Raw genomic sequence first — 15,445 nt, forward strand, 5'->3', positions numbered from 1 at the left:
AATACGTAGTAATAAAAATTAAAATTGGAAAAAAAAAAAAAAAAAGGCAGATTTATAGCAATGGATTTTACCGACTGAAACAACCCGTCGGTAAAATTAAATAGCGACGGCTTAATAAATTTTGCAATTTCACTTTATTTTTAATATTCAGAAATAATAACGACCGATTTTACGATAGTTTTGAAACTATCGCTGAAATGCGACTAAAATTACTGACTCAGCAGATTCTTCAGTAGCCAAACTTTACTTCTGAAATAAAAAAAAAAAGGAAATTGAAAGTGAAGAATTGTTAGGAGAGAGAAAGAAGATATTCACCGCCGTCGCCGCCGTCTTCAGCCGCCGGATTCTGTCCTTCCTCACTCATGGTATGTAATCCTTCTCTTTTTTTCTATACAATTTTTAATTTTTTTTTTTTTTTTTTTTGGTAGTAAATTTACCCAATAAATTTTAAACCCTAAATTTTTTTGATTTTCTGATGTAGTAATTCAACTGTTTTTCGAGTTTTTTGTATCAAGCATTTTCCAAACTCACTAACCCCTATTTTTTTTGGTAGATTTTTGCAATTATATTACTTGGTTGGAGCCAATAATCCAGGTTAATTAGAGGTAAGTAATTTCTTTCTTTCTTTTTTTTTTTTTTTTTTTCAGATTTTGTTCGATGAAATGTGAAATGCAGTAATTTGTATGTTCATGGTAATTGTGTAATTGATTTTATCTTACTTGTTTATGTTATGGAGTAGTGAAGTGTATTAAAATTTGGGTGTTTGTTGACAAATTAAGTTATGTTATACTTTTGAATGGGTTAGGTTGAGTTAATATATATTCTAATTGTTAGATACAATGTGTGCTATTATACTAAATTGTGTTAGTAGACTAAGTTTTGCAATTATTTGGGTGTTAATTATGTAGTATTGTATTAAGTTGTATTTCAATTCTGTGTTGAATAGTAATGTATGGGAAACATTTAACTCGTTGTAGGAGCATCTTGAGTCAATAGTAATTACATTGAATGGTTTTATATATGCATGATTTTAGATTTTTTTTTTTTTTTTTTTTTTTTTGAAGGTAGATTTTTTGTTCATTCCTGCTCACCCAATAAGCCTGATTATATAATCAGAATGCTCTCACTGTGTTGCCATAAGTGGTGTGATATCATTACTAAAATCTAAAACACAGAGTCACTTTAGTTGGGTTTATTTCTTACATGAATTCCTTAAGTGTGGTGACACAGTGTTTTATGACATTGTTTGTGTGATGTGTAGAATTAGTTATCATGAAACGGAGGGAGCGCAGCTGGATGTATGATAGGCTTAGTGGGCGTAATCTTAAGCCCGGGTTCTTGAAAGGGGTTGAAGACTTCATGGAGCATTGCAGACAAAATCCTGAGAGCTCAAACATAGATGAAGTTAGATGCCCTTGTTCTAAATGTAAGAACTTACGTATCTACGATCCAAAGACGGTCAAAGATCACTTACACAAGAAGGGATTTATTCCTAACTACTATGATTGGTATTGCCACGGGGAAGGTTTTTCAGATCTAGACCAGGGGAATTCTTCTTGTCAGAAACTGGTTGGGAATTCTTCTTGTCAGAAACTGGTTGGGAATTCTTCTTGTCAGAAACTGGTTGGGAATTCTTCTTCTCAGAAACTGGTTGGGAATTCTTCTTCTCAGAAACTGGTTGGGAAATCTTCTTCTCATAACCTGGTTGGGAATTCTTCTTCTCAGAACCTGGTTGGGAATTCTTCTTTTCAGAACCTGGTTGGGAATTCTTCTACTAAGAAACTGGTTGGGAATTCTTCTTCTCAAAAACAGGTTGGTAATTCTTCTTCTCAGGAACTGGTTGTTAATGTTAATAAGAATAACCAGGAACTGTTGGCTAAAGGAAACTCAAGTGCCGTGGAAGAAGAACCAAATGTGGAAGCAAAGCAGTTTTTTGACCTTCTGAAGGCAGCAGAGCAACCACTTTATGATGGGATAGATGGGAGTACCATGTCTGTGTTGGAGATGGCATCTAAAATAACAAGACCGAAATGTGAATACAACTTGCCACACAAGTGTGTTGATGGATTTGCTTCTTTGCTAAGTGAAGCGATTCCGGACAGCAACAACATAGGTAGGACTTTCCTTGAAACAAAGAAAGTTATTAAGGGGTTGGAACTTCCTCGTGAGGAGATACATGCATGCCCTAAGGGTTGTATGCTTTTTTGGAGAGGTGATGCCCACTTAGACAAATGTAGATTGTGTGATAGAGATAGATACAAGAAGACTTCTAAGGGTGCCTTGGTTCCCTCAAAAGCTCTATTATATTTTCCAATCACACCAAGGTTGCAAAGGTTGTTTGCAACTAAGAGCATTTCAAAGGACATGACATGGCATTCCAAGAAACCCCGAATCCAAAACCAAATGGTTCATCCTAGGGACAGTGAAGCTTGGAAGCACTTGGATAGATCTTTTCCTGATTTCGCCTTTGAGCCTCGTAATGTTCGACTTGGTATGTGCACCAATGAATTTGCACCACATGGTAAATTTGGAGGGCAATATGTGCCCGTCACTCTAACCCCATACAACTTGCCTCCATCATTGTGTATGAAAAAGCCTTTCATGTTCCTTTCTTTGCTTGTACCTGGTTCGAAAAAATTGAAAAGAAACTTGGATGTGTACATGCAACCGCTAGTTGAAGAGCTAAAACAGTTGTGGGAGAATGACGCCACTACTTATGACATCTTAAGGAAACAAAATTTCAATCTCCGGGCAGCCATCTTATGGACCATTAGTGATTTTCCAGCATATGGAATACTATCTGGATGGTCTACTTCGGGGAAAAAGGCATGTCCTTACTGTTTGGACAAAAGCAAAGCCTTTTGGCTTGACCATGGAGGCAAAGTTTCTTGGTTTGACTGTCATCGTCAATTCTCTCTCTCCTGATCACCCCTTTCGAAACAATAAAATAGCATTTTGTAGGAATAGAGTTGAAAAGAACTCCCCTCCGCACATCATGTCCGGAGAAGAGTTGTGGCGTTGTGTGAAGGACATGCCAAAAGCTATTGATGGGCCGGAAGCACTTAAAAGGATAAAAAAGGGTTGGTTTAAACAAAGCATACTTTGGGAGCTTCCGTACTGGAAGAATTTGCTAATTCGTCACAATCTAGATGTTATGCACATTGAAAAAAAAAATTAATCAATTGATTAACACTGTGATGGATGTAAAAAAACATACCTCGGACACGGTGGCTGCTAGAAAAGACATGGCACGTGTTTGCAAACGAACACAACTAGAGCTCACGGTAGGTGACAGAGGAAAAGAAAGCATGCCAAAAGCACCTTTTACACTTGACAAGGCACAAAAGAAGGCGTTGTGCGAGTGGGTTCGAGATCTGCAATTTCCAGATGGATATGCTTCAAACTTGACCAGATTTGTTGATCTACAGACTTGTAAGCTTCGCGGCATGAAAAGTCATGATTGTCATGTCTTTATGGAGAGGCTACTTCCGGTTGCTTTGAAGGAATTGCTCCCAGAGCATGTTTGGAAACCAATCACAGAGATCAGTCAATTCTTTCGAGACCTGTGTTCCTCTACCATCAAAGTGAGTGACATGGAGCTCTTGGAACACAACATTGCTGAGATCCTTTGCAAGCTTGAAGTGATTTTCCCCCCGGCCTTTTTTGACTCTATGGAACACTTACCGTTGCATTTGCCATACGAGGCCAAGGTGGGTGGTCCTGTATAATATCGGTGGATGTACCCATTTGAAAGGTAATAGGAGCTTCGGTTTTAAATTGTTAAAATGTTCCTTACATTCTAGTTTCCATATTCAAAGTGATCCATTAAATTTCTCAAGCACTATTTACCTTTTTGTTAGGTTTTTTAACCATCTGAAACGCAAGGTCAGAAACAAGGCTCGTGTCAAAAGTTCAATATGCAATGCTTACTTAAATGAGGAGGTTGCAAACTTTTGTTCACATTACTTTCAGTCAGAAGTGGACACAAAAGCACAGGACTTAGGAAAGAATGTGAATTCAAAAGTTGAAAGACACTTGCAAGAAAAAGATGTCCCAGAATTGTTTAAGGTTTATGGTCATGCACCTAATGAAGGCAGTCGTCGTTTGTTGGAAAACGTTGAGTATCAACATGCACATATGTTTGTGTTAGCAAACTGTGGCATCTTAGGTGACTACGAGAAGTAAGTACCTAAATACATATCATTGTTTGAGATCTATATGGCCTTTCAGAGACTTACAACAATATGATAAATTTGGAATTAAATAGGAGATTTGAGGAGCACATTGTTCGTACTCGACCAGGTGTAGTTTTGGAGGACGTTTGGGAAAAATGCAAAGCTGAATTTTCTGAGTGGTTCAAGTCACAGGTGAGTGAAGTTCTAAATATTCTTGAATTGTTAATTTTTTAAACATCCATTATAATTTTATTTTATATGTATTCACATTTGTTACCATTGATTGGCTATTTCAAATTAGGTACTTCGATCAATGACAACCAGTGATGTGATGCGTGCTTTGGCGATGGGTCCATGCAAACAAGCTCAGACATGGAGTCAATTTTCTGTTAATGGTTTCAGTTTTCAAACATATGAGTATGGCAAACACAAGTCGACCATGAATTATGGAGTTTGTGTGTCCCATCAAGATGGATCAGAGTTTGGCATTTTGGATGATGTGATTGAACTTGTTTACACCGGGAATCTTGGAGTGTATAAGACAATATTGTTCAAATGCAGTTGGATGGAAGATATTAATATTCATGAGCAGTACAAGCTTGTTGAGGTCAACCATGTGAAGAAAAACCCAAACTGTAATCCTTTTGTGTTGCCATACCAAGTAAGGCAAGTGTACTTTGCACCTTATCCCAGCCTTAAGAAGGATTGTGCTCAATGGTGGGCTGTGTTTAAGACAAAGGCAAAGTCAGTGATTGATGCTCAGGTTGACTCAGACATTTTTCAAGAGGCAACTATTGAGGTTCCACCAGCTCTATGTGCTCCAGATGAGATTCCTGAATATAATGGTGAAGAATGTATTTCGCAGGATGAGGATGATGGTGTTGAGGGAATGCTAGTGGATGCTGAGGAAGAGGCTGATGACGACGAGTTTAGCTGTGATTCAAGTGATGACAGTGGTGCTGCTGATGATGATGATGAGGATGATGATTCTGATTTGTTTTGTTGAATTTAGTGTTGATTTGGATTACTTAATTTGTATTTTGACATGATTAGTGACCTTGAAATAGGATGTATTGCTTTTTTAGTATGTTGACATGATTAATGATCTCGAAAACCTTGTTTCTTCACTGTATGTTATGCTATTTTAAAACAATAAGAGAAATTAGTAGGATGCAGAACTTGTATTGGACAAAGTTAAGTCCATTGTGTCCTAGTTTTCTCCCTTTCATGTGAAATTTTTCTTGATAAAATGATTGTAAAGGTTCAGAAAATTCCAACATGGGACAATGCAGAAAAGTTTCTGTTTCAACGGAAAGCTGCCCCTTGATTCTCTACTTTGAAAAAGATACTATCTTAAAAAAGAGGTGAAGTAAGTTGAAGACTTCTTATCCCAAGGTGAACCTCAGGTTTGTTTTGCCATTTTGAGTTTTAGCAATGATGGTTTTGGGCTCTGAGATGTTGCATGTATCAAAAGAAGTAGCCCTTCATCATATTAATACTTTTTGTTTGACAATCTATGTAATATCTGTTTATCATGTGCAGTGTCTTTATTTTTAGTGTTGTAATCACTCATCTGTTCTTTAATGTTTCTGCTAATTTTTGTACGTTTCTTTACAGATGTTCCAAAACCATGATATGTCTTTGTAAATACTTTGAATCTGCTCCTCTCGATTTGGTTATTTTTTTCATTTGAAATTCAATCCCTATGTTTGATTTCTTGATTACCTGTGTTTAATTCTGTTTTGGGTTTCTTTGGTTTGATGTGATTGATCTTGATTTGGTGCTATTGGGAATTTAGGAAAACAAATCTAAGGTTTAATTGGGATTATTAGATATTTTGGTTGGAAATTTATTGCGTTGGCTGGGTAATTTCGTGGTAGCTGGTCTTTTAAACTTTGATTAGGATACTTTTGATTTATTATTTACTTTGGTTAGTAAATTAGGATTGACTTCTGTCCACTTCTTCCAAAGAAAAGCAAGCCCTGCACAATTTTAGTTGTTATCCCTGCATCTGAGAATGAGGTCCCTGTGCACTTTTCGGTTCCTGCTGACTAGAAACTTGTTTTTGAGCATAGGAAGTCTATTGATTGAATTTGGTCTTAACTTTTATCAATAGGCTATTGCTGTATTGGAACTAGGGGACTCTTTTGTTGTTATGGTTTCCATTAGCTTTGTTATGTAGCGCTTGCCTAGATGTAATGGCCGTTGCAGCTTATGCTCTTTACAAGACAATCTTGTTATGTAGTTGCTAATGCATTTTGACCTTTAGAAGTAATGTACTATATCAGATCTTATGAAATATGGGCTAGTTTTGATGTGCTTGGTTCTTTCTTTAGAATTACCATAACCCTTTAATATGTTGTTCAGCAGATGCATTATGAGTTTTCAATGGCTTTGCTCTTTCTATTGGTTTATTGTTACCAAACCACTCTCTTTGTTAAATTAAATAGTTTGACTTGGTTTTCCTCAAAAAATAAAAATAAATAAAAATAAAAAAAAGATAGTTTGACTTGGTGTTCTACGTCTGTTTCTTACTGCTTATATTAGTTCTGCATGTAGGTTCTGTACCAGAAATTTGAACCACCTACATTTTTCTTTCCTTCCAGGAAGCATGCTGAATTTCTGCAAGGTCAGGAGATCGAGGCGTATTTTACTTCCCAAAGCTGATAGCCACACCTCAAGTGTTGCCGTAGAAGGTACAGGAAAGAAACTGAAAAGACCATAGGGTTGTAAAATCTGTCCTTTCGATTATTCCTTTGTCACAAAGCCTAAAAGAGTAGATCTAAAAAGATTAAAGAGCTAAATCTGAGCGTATCTATTTCCTCCATGTCAACAACGATCAATTCTAACATTTAGCGGTCCCATAATCTCCCACGAACTCCAGATCTACAAAAGCAGGCAAAGTTCTTTTTCATACATTATATCCTAATGTCCTTCATTGAAGTGCATATTTGAGCACTATGCTTGCTGCATTTTATGCAAATTATGGGAAAAGGGAAGTAAGCAAGTATAATATTATATCAAGTGGGTTTAAATCTGCTACTTGGTGATATTATGTGATGTTCAACTCATTTTAAAGTTGTGATTGCCATGTTAAACTATGATTGATATTGATTTCCAACCCGATAGTTTGCATTCTACTTCATAATCAAGACTTGTAGAGAGTATTTAGTTACTGGGTGGGGAAAAGCATTCATTTTTTTTTTTGTAGTTTCATTTTTTATTTTAAAATCCTAACTTAAAAATTGGCCGAAAAACTGGTCGAAATAGTGGTAGGGGTGGTATTCACCTTCACAACTCCATTAGGGGGGCAAACCCAAGTAGCATCAGTACTGCCCGTACCAGAAGCAGTAATGCTAGTGTTTAAGGAGAACATATATACAGATTTGCAAACCAATACTATCCTGTTCTATTCAGCAAATGGCATGACAATTAAGGAGCACATATATACAGATTTGCAAACCAATACAAGTTTTAACTTGCAGCAAGGTCACTCAAATGGAGTTGTTTGGCAGCACATGTTAAGGGGCACATGATTGCATTCTTAGTGATGCCGCAATTGTTTGGAAGCAGAAGCTGGTCATGTTATGGGCGAAATAATAGGCAGTAATTGTTCTGAAAAGCGTTGAGCGTCATCATCAAATACCCTTGGCATCTGTCAAATTCCAGTAATCATCTAAAATAAGATGTAGTCATCATCCGAGAAGCCTCCGATATGCCTTTCATTATAGGGGAAGCTTGATAGTTCGAGCGCTGATGTTAGCTTGAACTTCCATTCGTATAGGCACCATCGGCCCTGCACCAATCTAGCAATGAGCTGCGGCATAAAGCCTAGCATTGTAGTCAGCTGACTAGTCAAGGTGCTGGCTTTGGCTTCTCGCCAATCGGATCCAGCGTGCCAGACACGATTACACATCAGGTACTGCCCTAAGAAAGTTATAAAAATATCATGAAATTAGTATAAAGTCACAAATTTATTCAAAAAAAAAAAAAGTATAAAGTCACAAATAAGTTAAAGAAATTATAAGGTACTGTCATAAACTTGTTTTTTCTGCTTTGTTTCAAAAAAAAAAAAAACTTGTTTTTTCTGCTTGATTTGAAAGAGAATGCCTTGCATCACCAACATCAACATCATACTCTTCCCACCTTTTCCAGCTGGTCGATAAAAGTACATCACCAATGTCAAAGGAGGGGCTTCCCAAGTCTGAGCAGCCTTGGGATACGAGCTCAGGCGTGTTAAACTAATCTCATTTGCCTTCTCAAACTCGCCAACCAGATTTACAGCACGTTGAATCACCACATTTGCATTCTCTAATCTCATTTGCATTCCTCTTAAGCCAAACACCCCTTAGAAGACTCCAACAAATGTCCCACCACTCCCTTTTTTTTATTATCTTTTAGAATATTTGAGCAGTAGGTTTTAAAGGATAAACTAGCCACATTATCAATTGCTAAACGGAGGGGAGAATAGTACCAAATAGCCTTGGCAGAAGAACAGGAGAAAAGAGAATGCATCAAAGTATCTGATTCTTCACCACAAACAGGACACACATCAGAATCGCAAATACCCCGCTTCTTGAGGTTACTACGAACAGGTAAACTACCATGGAGAGCTCGCCAACCAAAGTTCTTGACCTTGGGGGGACATGTGCCTTCCAGAGATACTTCCATATGTCTGTACAGAGGGAAGAAGAGGACGATGTGGCAGCAGATTTGCTACCCTTCAGCAGAGCAAAATAGGCACTCCTGACTGAGCATTCTCCAATCTTGGTCAGATGCCAAACCCAAGAATCTTCCTCCAAGAAAGAAGCCAAAGGGATCTTTTAAAACTCTCCACCCAAGTTTTGTAAGAAACGCTGAGTTAGATTGTCTAGCCAAACGAATGCCTAGCCCCTCTTTCTCTCTAGGCAGTTGTAGTGTATCCCATGAGAGCAAGTGAATTTTACTTTTTTCCTCATCTCCGCCCCAAATAAATCTTCTCGTTTTTCGATCAATATTATCACACACTGACCGAGGAATTTTTGCAGAAGTGAAGTCTTTACTTCCGATTAATAATACTAATACTAATAATAATAATAACAATAATAACATAGATTTTAAATAACACAAAACCTTTAATAAAATTAAAATAAAAATTTAGATAGAATATTACCTATCTCATCCATTTTACTTTTGATGTCAATGAACTCATGAATCTTGCACGAATTATGGAAATACAAGTATTGATCATATATTGGATTCTTTATGCCATGACGGTCCCAACGCTTCTTTCTCCATCCAGAAACTACTGGTTCTGTAGACGACACCCATCTGAAGCTCATGTCATTGTACAGCTCTGAACCTGCCGGTGGAATCTGCAAAAAATATTTAAGAAATTTCATAGAGCTACAACTTATAAGAAACTTGCCCTTAAACTTGCCCTTTTTCATAATTCTTCTAAGAAACTTCGTAATAATTTAAGGTTATCGACTTCATAAAAAAGAAAACTTACAAGTTTTAGATTCATACCTCATCATCATATGGCAGTTGAAGGTCAGTAGACGATTCGAGGTGAAGGGCAAGCCAAAGAATGTAATAGTTCTTCATATTAATTCTGATTTTACAATCAAACTTCATTCGATATAATAGCCCAAACGTCTTGGCAAACTGCAATTTTTTTTAGAAGAAATTCAAGGAACATCATTCATTGATAGAACAAGTGTACTTGATATAAAAATTACTAAGCATATATAAAAATTACTTGATGATTTGAATGCTGAAGAGCAAAACCAGGTGTGATATGTTTTGATCCGAAATCAACACTTTTTTTTCAGATTTAATACTCAGAAATTTCGCCTATTTTTAATCCTCTCTGTTAAAGATGGCTGGTGGGGATGCTGAGTAGAATGGAAGATCGGTGGTACCATATGCTGACCCTTATTATCTGGGGAGCTCAGATAGCTTCAACACACCTCTATGAGTGATTATTTTCAATGGAAAAAATTACAACAACTGATGGAGAAGCGTGAAGATGGCCCTCGGATCAAAGAACAAGTTGGGATTTCTTGATGGTAAGATTCCCAAACCTGAATTAACTTCATCAGATTATAATAAGTGGGTGAGGAAAGATTATATGGTTAGATGTTGGTTGTCTGCTACTGTTACAACCACTATAGCTGAACAAATGCTCTTAGTCAACTCTGCTAAAGAATTTTGGGATGAGTTGAGTGAAATATATGGTCAGTCTAATGCACCAGAACTATACATGTTGAAGAAAGAATTAAGTGACTTAGAACAGAACAATTTAACTGTGTCTGAGTATATGGGGAAACTGAAAGAATACTGGGATAAAATAGGAAACATAGAAGGATTTCCTGTATGCAATTGTGGTGCTATGGGAAAGTGTACTTGTGATGTAGTGAGGACAATGGTTGAGAGAGAAGAGAAAAACAGAGTAATTGAATTTCTCATGGGGCTGAATGCAGGATATGATGTTCAAAAACAGAACATCATAGGAATGGACCTTTTACCCACTCTGAACAAGGATTATCAATTAGTCTTGCAAGTGGAGAAACAGAAAGAAATATCTGGTTTGATGGAGTCTGGAATGGAAGCAAGTGCATTACTTGCAGGAAAGCAGCACATGAGTTATCCTCATCAAAGAAGCAATTTGGAAGCAATGGATATCAAAAGAGAGAGAGTAAGGAGGAAAAGAGTAGGAAAAAATGTGAACATTGCAAGTTCACAAGACATACTATAGATGAATGCTTCAAGCTCAATGGTACACAAAGCTCAAATCTAAGGGAGTGAAGAGTGGGATATATGCAGGAAACGTGAATGCTACCATTGAAAATGGAATCCTAGATAACCCACTGGAGATTGAGAGTTCTGATGATAACCATAGCAAAGGTGCTAAACCTGATGCAGAGACAGTAAGTGCAGTAGTGCAGGAGGTCCTAAGAGCAATGAGTCAGAAGCATCAACCTGGAAGCAGCTCGGGAATCAAGAACACGTGCAATTTTGCAGGTATAATATCCAACTTAAATGCATGTTCTTACTATGACATGTATGATAAGAATTCTTGGATAATTGATTCAAGAGCTTCTGACCACGTGGCCAGTTCAAAGAATTTTTTGTTGAACTTAGAAATTTGAGAAAAGAAGTGACTATTGGGATGCCCGATGGGAATGCAAGAACTGTGAAACAAATTGGAACAACTGTATGGAGTCCTGAGATTACGCTTAAAAATGTCTTATACATGCCGAGTTTAAGCATAATCTTCTTTCAGTAAGAAAATTAGTAAGAAATGGAAACGTAAAGGTATTGTTTACTGACGGTGAGGACGAATCCTTGGATATGGGAAGGAGAAAGGAGGATTATATAAACTGATGATAGTTGGAGATTCGGAGAGGTTGGAGAAGCTGAATGTTGAAAAAAAAGATCTAGATGTAGATGTATGCACTGGAAAAGTTTTGAATTGTAAATCCAAGAACAATTTAGAGTTAATTCCTGAAAGATTAGGGCATACTTCTGTGTCTAAGATGAGACACTTAACCTTTTGTGACTGTAAGAGTTTAAACGAGTATTTTTGTGATACTTATTCTTTAGCAAAGCGTCATAAATTGCCTTTTACTCCTGGTGCTTCTATTGCAAATGAAATTTTTGATTTGGTCCATGTAGATCTATGGGGTCCTTATAGAACTCAAGCAATTACAGGGGCTTCTTATTTTCTCACAATCTTAGATGATAACTCTAGAACAACTTGGACATACATGTTATCCAATAAAGAGCAAGTGAAAGGAGTTTTGAGAGATTTTCTAGCATATGTAGAGAGAATCAGTTCAAAACTAAAGTGAAAGTGATAAGAAGTGATAATGGGACAGAGATGTTTCAGAGTGAATGTAATGAGATATTTAAGAAGAATGGGATTTGTCATCAAAGGAGCGTAGCAGGGGTGCCACAACAAAATGGGAAAGTGGAAAGAAAATATAGACATTTGATCGAGACAGGCAATCAAATTACATGCAGGGATGCCAAACAATCTCTGGGGTGAATGTGTTTTGGCTGCCACACATATTATTAATTTATTACCATCTTCTGTCTTAGGATGGAAAATTCCATATGAAAAGTTAATGAAGAAAGCTCCAAGTTATGAACATTTGAGAGTTGTAGGATGTCTTTGCTATGCTCCAAATGTTCATAGAAAAGGAGACAAATTTGCACCTAAAGGTGTAAAATGCATTTTTTTAGGTTATCCTGCAGGACAGAAGGCATACAGGGTTCTCGAACTAGAGTCCAGAAGAATATTTGTGGCAAGAGATGTGTTCTTTAAGGAAAATATTTTCCCTTTCAAGCAATCTGCAAAAGAGCTTGCTAAATTGCCCAACAATATGATAGTTCTTCCTGAACTTTCATTTGAAGATGAGAATAATACACCAATTCCCGAATTTGGTGATTCAAGTCGTGAAGAGAGATTAAATGCAGAAATTGAAGAAATAGAACACAGCAATCAAGAACAACAACTCGAGCAAGAAATGACAGAGAATGTACAAGGGGACTTGCAAGATACTGCAATACCAGACAAACAAGCAGAACCAATTTTGAGACCATCCAGAAGCAGTAGAGTTCCTTTGAAATTCAAAGAATATGAGAGTGAATATCTGAAGAATAAGATAAGACAGCAGAATGATGGTGAAGGAAATGCAAATTTGATGTTTGCAGATTTGGATAATGTTATGAGAGTGAAAGAGCCATGCAGTTACAAGGAAACATCTATGGATGCGAAATGGGTAAATGCTATGGAAGAAGAATTTGAGGCAATAAAAAAGAATGAGACCTGACTTAACCATCTTAGTTCAGCAATTAAGTCAGTATGTTAGTTGTCCTAGAAAACCTCACTTACATGCTGCTTTACATGTGGTTCGATATCTCAAAGGGACAACAGATTTGGGGTTGTTCTATCCTAGACAAAACGAACACATTTTACTTGGTTACAATGATGCAGATTCAGGGAGGGTAGGTCTCTTACAGGGTTCTATGTGTTCTATGTAATTCTGGGAACTTCCTTAATCTCTTGGAAGACCAGGAAACAAAATGTTGTATCTAAGTCATCATGTAAGGCTGAGCTCCGAAGCATGTCCCAAACTACTAGTGAATTGGCATGGGTTGCAGGGATCTTTGAAGATCTAAATATTGATGTTCCTAATAAATCTGCACAATATATCGCAGAGAATCAAGCTTATCATGAAAGAACAAAGCATATCAAACTTGATTGCTACTGTATTAGAGAGAATATAGATGCGGGTTCATCTCCACTTCTTATGTGAAGTCCACCCTTCAGCTGCTTGCTGACATTCTTACAAAATCATTACCTTCTCAGCAGCATGATTTTCTTAGTGCCAAGTTAGGACTTGTGACATTATCCCAAGCTCACAAAAAATACATAAGGCATCATCATCAAGATCTACTATTGCGATTATTACGAGACAAATTAAATTAACAAAATTATGTAACTTACCCCAATGGAAATACGAAACTCAAACATGCCTTAATGGATGGATGGGAAGTAGGATTCCAGGGATCCTGCTCTGGGGCGACCGAAGAGATGAATCCGTCCTGCTCCCTTCCAGCTGACGACCAAGCTCAGCCCATCTGCTTCCCAAACCTCCTCCTTGTGATGAAATGCCCTGAATAATCAAGAAAATGAAGAATATGTTAGAACAAAATTTGGAGGAATGAACAAGAGGGACCGGATATATTTTCTAGACACGTATCATAGCCTCTTTCCTAATAGTTTATTATCAACCATCTACGAAACAACAGGGTTAACGCGATATTGTTATTGGGATACAAAGAAGAGACCATTGATTTTGGTTGTTTATCAAAATCAATCTACAAGAAGTTTGTGAACAAGTGTTTGTAAACCCAATTAAGAGAAAATACTATCGATAAATTCTCTCAAAAGAAGCAAGTTATATGATAATCTCTTTTTTTCATCCATCATATATGTCATATAAACTCCTATTTATAGAATTTATATGAAGAGTAGTTAATATCCAACGGACATATACGTTCACAAAGCAGATCGGGTAATGCTACCTTACCGAGCGCGAGCAACATCTCAATGAAATTGAGATAATTGACTATCTTACTCGTGCTCGCCCTAGAGAGCCAGGGCGAAGCACAAATTAGTCAATTTTGCCTTGTATTGTCACTTTAATACAAATTAGTCAATTTTGCCTAAGTTGGTGAAGCGGCCAAACTTTTTCCGGTGGTATTTTTCCTCTCTATTAAATATTTTGTGTAATTGTGTTTAATATGTTTCGAAAGTATCCATCTGGGCATGAAAATGCAATTTAAAAAAAGAAGGAAGATCAATTCATTCAATCACAAAAAGGTGCTTTAGATAAGTTTTTTGTAATAGTGCCACAGTCAAGTGAAAATCCTATTAATTCAGAGTTAAAAGAAAATAATGATAATGTTGGTGGTGATAATGTTAATGTTGATGATGATAATGTAGATGAAATTAATGACAATGTTAATGTTGATGAATATTAATGTTGAGCAAGATGTGAATCTGAATAATGTTGATGATTTTGAACAAAATGTGGAGGAAAATTTAGACCATAATATTCACAATGTGAAGAAAATGATTTTGTTTCTCGTGATATATATGATCCAAGGATATGGGAAGCTCTTGATGAGAAGTCGATTGATATTTTGGCTCTCAATGGCCCTAAAAGAGACTTAACCATAGTGAAAGGCCCTAACGACAAAGTATCTAGGAGATTTACTTCAAATTTATATACTAGGTATTTGCCTAATGGTGAAACTTGTGATAGAGATTGGCTTGTTTATTTTAAAGATATTGACAAAGTATATTGTTTTTGCTGTAAAATCTTCAAAAAGGGTATCGGAAAAGGCAATTTGGTACATGAAGGATATAATAATTGGTCACATGTTAGTCATAGACTTAAAGAACATGAAACAAGTGTTGATCACGTTTTGAACATGGGTGCTTGGTGTGAACTTAGAAATAGATTGAAAAATAATGAAACAATAGACAAAGTTACCCAAGACCAATTTCAAAAAGAAAAGGAGTACTAGAAAAGTGTCATTATTAGAATTTTGCTATTGTGAAGTTCCTTGGTAAAAATAACCTTGCATTTTGTGGGAAACACGAAAGGTTATATCAAAGTAGCAATGGAAATTTTTTAGGTTTGATTGAAATGTTGGTTGAATTTGATAATGTGATTATTGAGCATGTTCATCGTATTTAGAATGGGGTTATT

At 36.6% G+C, this 15,445-nt stretch overlaps 4 protein-coding genes across 5 annotated transcripts; 3 read left to right on the top strand and 1 right to left on the bottom strand.

Annotated features, from left to right (window-relative positions):
• Positions 1–221: 221 nt before the first annotated feature.
• Positions 222–5,302, top strand: LOC145570666 (uncharacterized). 2 transcript variants are annotated; one of them, XM_081629805.1, is made up of 6 exons: positions 224–365; positions 554–605; positions 1,262–3,754; positions 3,861–4,181; positions 4,268–4,367; positions 4,477–5,302. In XM_081629805.1, the coding sequence occupies exons 3-6, from the start codon at positions 3,738–3,740 to the stop codon at positions 5,179–5,181; spliced, it is 1,143 nt and encodes a 380-aa protein (XP_081485931.1). In that variant the 5' UTR covers positions 224–365; positions 554–605; positions 1,262–3,737; the 3' UTR covers positions 5,182–5,302. The 2 variants fall into 2 exon arrangements, with proteins under 2 accessions (XP_081485930.1, XP_081485931.1); XM_081629804.1 differs by lacking the exons at positions 3,861–4,181; positions 4,268–4,367; positions 4,477–5,302 and having other exon boundaries at positions 222–365; positions 1,262–3,738.
• A 2,141-nt stretch (positions 5,303–7,443) lies between these two features.
• LOC145572689 (uncharacterized) lies at positions 7,444–10,375 on the bottom strand. The gene is made up of 4 exons (XM_081631660.1): positions 9,916–10,375; positions 9,684–9,821; positions 9,328–9,529; positions 7,444–8,102 (listed from the first exon to the last, which is right to left on the bottom strand). The coding sequence occupies exons 2-4, from the start codon at positions 9,789–9,791 to the stop codon at positions 7,852–7,854; spliced, it is 561 nt and encodes a 186-aa protein (XP_081487786.1). The 5' UTR covers positions 9,792–9,821; positions 9,916–10,375; the 3' UTR covers positions 7,444–7,851.
• On the top strand, positions 10,186–10,914 carry LOC145571417 (uncharacterized). Its single transcript, XM_081630451.1, has one exon. It carries the CDS (start codon positions 10,186–10,188, stop codon positions 10,912–10,914), a length of 729 nt encoding a protein of 242 aa, XP_081486577.1.
• A 1,270-nt stretch (positions 10,915–12,184) lies between these two features.
• On the top strand, positions 12,185–13,480 carry LOC145571419 (uncharacterized). Its single transcript, XM_081630452.1, has 2 exons — positions 12,185–12,970; positions 13,235–13,480. The coding sequence occupies exons 1-2, from the start codon at positions 12,185–12,187 to the stop codon at positions 13,478–13,480; spliced, it is 1,032 nt and encodes a 343-aa protein (XP_081486578.1).
• The last annotated feature ends 1,965 nt before the right edge of the window (positions 13,481–15,445 follow it).

Source organism: Chenopodium album, chromosome 12 (assembly GCF_948465745.1).
Source record: "Chenopodium album chromosome 12, dcCheAlbu1.1, whole genome shotgun sequence".
NCBI classification, from domain to species: Eukaryota; Viridiplantae; Streptophyta; class Magnoliopsida; order Caryophyllales; family Amaranthaceae; genus Chenopodium; species Chenopodium album.

Bases quoted from the DNA above. Each gene is read 5' to 3' on its own strand.
- LOC145570666 (XM_081629804.1), top strand. From the start codon at position 1,273: ATGAAACGGAGGGAGCGCAGCTGGATGTATGATAGGCTTAGTGGGCGT.
- LOC145571419 (XM_081630452.1), top strand. From the start codon at position 12,185: ATGCCAAACAATCTCTGGGGTGAATGTGTTTTGGCTGCCACACATATT. The intron at 12,971-13,234 runs GCAATAAAAAAG...ATCTCTTGGAAG, and splicing joins CTATGGAAGAAGAATTTGAG to ACCAGGAAACAAAATGTTGT.
- LOC145571417 (XM_081630451.1), top strand. From the start codon at position 10,186: ATGGCCCTCGGATCAAAGAACAAGTTGGGATTTCTTGATGGTAAGATT.
- LOC145572689 (XM_081631660.1), bottom strand. From the start codon at position 9,791: ATGAAGTTTGATTGTAAAATCAGAATTAATATGAAGAACTATTACATT. The intron at 9,530-9,683 runs GTATGAATCTAA...TATTTTTTGCAG, and splicing joins AACTGCCATATGATGATGAG to ATTCCACCGGCAGGTTCAGA. The intron at 8,103-9,327 runs GTAATATTCTAT...TAACTTTCTTAG, and splicing joins AAGTAAAATGGATGAGATAG to GGCAGTACCTGATGTGTAAT.